Genomic DNA, 3,115 nt, shown 5'->3' with positions numbered 1-3,115 from the left:
GCTACAGGCTCGTGGCTATTAACCACGTGGGAGAGAAAATTCCTTGAGGGAAGACCCAGGGGATCGTTACCTCCTCGGACACTCTCTTGTCCATGGCGCCCAGCATGGAGTGCAGTGCACCTGCGGAAAAAGGACGGCGGCTCAGCAGGGCGAGCACACCCTGCCAGCTTCCGGAGACTGGGGGTCTTGTTCCAGAGAAGCCTAAATCTGCAGCAAGCTGGCCACAGACACCCAGCAGCACCCAGCCGGCTCTCTGTGCCAGCAGGGAACCGTGGCATGTGGAACACCCATCTCAGAGGGCACCCACATGCCGCAGTGCCCTGTGAAAAGACTGCACACGCAAGTCATTCAGCACAGGGAAGTGCCAGGCTGGAAACAAACCCCAGATATTAAAAAATGAGTATCTAATACACTCCTGGTTTAGCAGACATGTTTCTACCAACATCAGGGAGCAGCCAGCTCTCAAAAGGGGTCAGGGCGCCACATCAGCTCCTGCCATGCAGCGTGCAGCCCTGCAGCGTGCGGGGTTTAAGCTAAACCCGTGCCTGGCTGGCTGTGAGAGCGCAGTCGGCTCCCGAGCTGCAGCGAAAGGGGCAGCCTCAATGCCAGGGATGGAAGCATTTTCAGCTGCACTGTGTCCAGGACCTGAGCACCACCTTCCCTTTGGGGCTATCAAAAAAAATAAAAAAACTCACTCTGCGCCATGATCATCCACAGCTGAAGAGCAAGGGTTGGGGGAAAAGCATTAGAGTGATGCTTTTACACCCAATTTGCTGCTTTTGAGGAGGTGGGATGCCGGATGAGCTGCACAAAGCCTGACTATGGCTGTCACTGTGCCAGAAAGGGCATTTGCGATGCCACAACCCGAGGTCAGCCTCCCCAGTGCAACCTCTGACTGAGACAAGGGGCAGCGCACGACCAGGAGGAAAGGAGAGGAGGCTTCTGACAAAAGCCAAAAATCAACCTCTCATGCAGCTCCGATGCTGAGCACCCAGCCCCGCAGGCAGCACAGAGGAGGGGAAGAGGCACAACAAGGCTGAGCCACGGCTGCTGGTGGGACCACGCGGGCCGTGCTGCTGCCCAGCTGCTCTGAGGGAGGCTGATGGGGAGCTCAGAGCAAAGGCTGGGCAGAGGGGAGGGACATCAGGGACACCGGGGCAGACCATGAGGACAGCCAGGTCTCCCAGGCCCTTACCCAGGTTGTAGAGGATACACGCCTGCTCGTACTTGATGTCCTCGTGAGTCACCGTCTTGCCTGAGAAGATCTCAGTCCTGTGAGGAGAGAAGCCTGGTTAGCAGCTGTAGATGGAGGTGCTGCTTTCCCGGGCATGGGCCACGTGCCAGGAATAGGATTTGTCAGGAGACGTGCTCCCTCAGAGGGTCGGAGAAGGGGCCCTCCTGCCTGGTGTCACCCTCTGCATCGAATCAAGGTGCTGGAGGCAGTGGGAGCTGGTGTGTGTCCACACGGCGGGCTTGTTTTTGCTTTGTAAGCACACAGACATTTACACACAGCCAAGCAACCCCGCCACCCCCAAGGGATCTCAGCACCGTCACCTTGCATGGTGACACTGTCCTGCCTCTGCCTGGCATCTCCTCAGAGCCAACTACTGCCTCGCGTTGCCCGATGGCTCAGCTCGGACATCCAGCCAGCCCCCCAGGCCAGGATGCCATTTCCCAAGGGGTCCTCAGGACATTCCTGTGCCCCCCAGGTACAGCTGACGGCCTTTGGGGAGGAGCACATCGGACGCTGGTGAAGGCCATGCACAGGGAAGAGGGAGCAGTTGCTCTGCTTTGGGTCAGCCTCTGCGTTTCAGGAAGCACCCAGTGGGAGCCGATCCTCCCATCCGCAATGCCCAAGCCCCACATCGGAAAGAGGGGAAGGGGAAGAGGCAATGGGACTCACCACGCAATGGGGACAGCTGCCTCCTGCTCGGCGCCCATGGGGATGCGGCTCTGCAGGTAGTGGAGTTGGCCAAAGTACTTCCGCAGCGTGCTGCAGCCCTCGAAGTCCCTGGGCACGTTGACGGCGCTCTGCAGGGGAGAGAGGAGGAGGAAGAGGCTGTCCCGGGGACAGGACCACGCTCACGGGTAACGTATCAGGCAGGAACAGGAGCCCGCCTGGTTTGTGGTGAGATCTGCAGGGAGGAGGGGATGGCCAGAGCCGGGCATTGGCCAGCCCCCCCCCTGGGATGAAGCGGTCCTGCAGGAAGGAGCAAGGCCTTACGGAAATGTGTAACGCAGCTAGAAAAACAGGTCTGTTCGCCTAAAAACAAGGCTGGAGGGAGCCGCTTTACGGATCCAGAGCAGCAGGTTCAGGGAGGAAGAGTCTCTGCTCTCCCTGACACAGGCTCCTAAGGGTGAAATGAAGGGGAGGAATTTGTGAGCAACTGATGAGGGGGTGTCCTGGACAGGGCATGCGAGCCGCTGCTACAGCAAAGCTGCATCGGGAGAAGGAAGGGAAGAGGCAGGAGACCCCGGAAAGGTTTCCCAACCTCCCACTTCAGGGTTAAGCCCATGGGCAGAGGCCAGAGCTCCTCAGATCCCCCGCTGGGGCTGTTTAAGCACCCACCCACCTCCATGCCTGCTGGCAGACCACCACTGGGCTTTGGAGCCACTGGTGAGATGACTCTGGTGCCAGCACCACAAGTTACCCTGGCTCCACTCTGTGCATCGGGCTTATGGCCCTGCTGCAAAATCTACGGCGCGGCACAAACCAGCATTGGTCCCGGCTCAGGGAGAGGCTCTGCTGTCTCTGTTTGGTTTTACCACCCATGTCCCAGCTGCCCACTGCCCAGGACTGGGGCCGGGGCCAGCTCTAACCTGCTCAGCAGCCCCCAGATCGATGCGCCCAGTGTCGAACACAAGCATTTGTGCTCCGGAGCTGAGAGCAAAGGGCTGATTTATTCCTTGCAAAGACCTCAGGCACCAGCCCAACTGGACAAAGTGATCCCTTCCACCCAACAGGGAACTTTTATTCAATGCAAACCCCCGCCCCCCCGCCCCAAATTCAGGCAGAGGGATACAGCAGAGCCCTAATGCCCAACCCCTGCACTCTGCTTGGGAAGCCTGAATCATCCAGGGTGCCCAGGACACAGCCTGGCTGCCAAAAGACTCA

At 59.1% G+C, this 3,115-nt stretch overlaps 1 protein-coding gene across 1 annotated transcript in view; it reads right to left on the bottom strand.

Moving 5' to 3' along the window:
- Positions 1–3,115, bottom strand: part of PTPN23 (protein tyrosine phosphatase non-receptor type 23) — a 38,381-nt gene that overhangs the window by 12,625 nt on the left and 22,641 nt on the right. Inside the window, 3 exon segments of the mRNA XM_035889278.1 lie at positions 71–120; positions 1,196–1,272; positions 1,904–2,031. Coding sequence (XP_035745171.1) covers positions 71–120; positions 1,196–1,272; positions 1,904–2,031 — 255 coding nt within the window.

Source organism: Egretta garzetta, unplaced genomic scaffold (assembly GCF_000687185.1).
Source record: "Egretta garzetta isolate BGI_Z169 unplaced genomic scaffold, ASM68718v1 scaffold92, whole genome shotgun sequence".
Taxonomy (NCBI): Eukaryota; Metazoa; Chordata; class Aves; order Pelecaniformes; family Ardeidae; genus Egretta; species Egretta garzetta.
The sequence above is the reverse complement of the archived record's forward strand: the minus strand, read 5'-3'. Positions and strand labels throughout refer to the sequence as shown.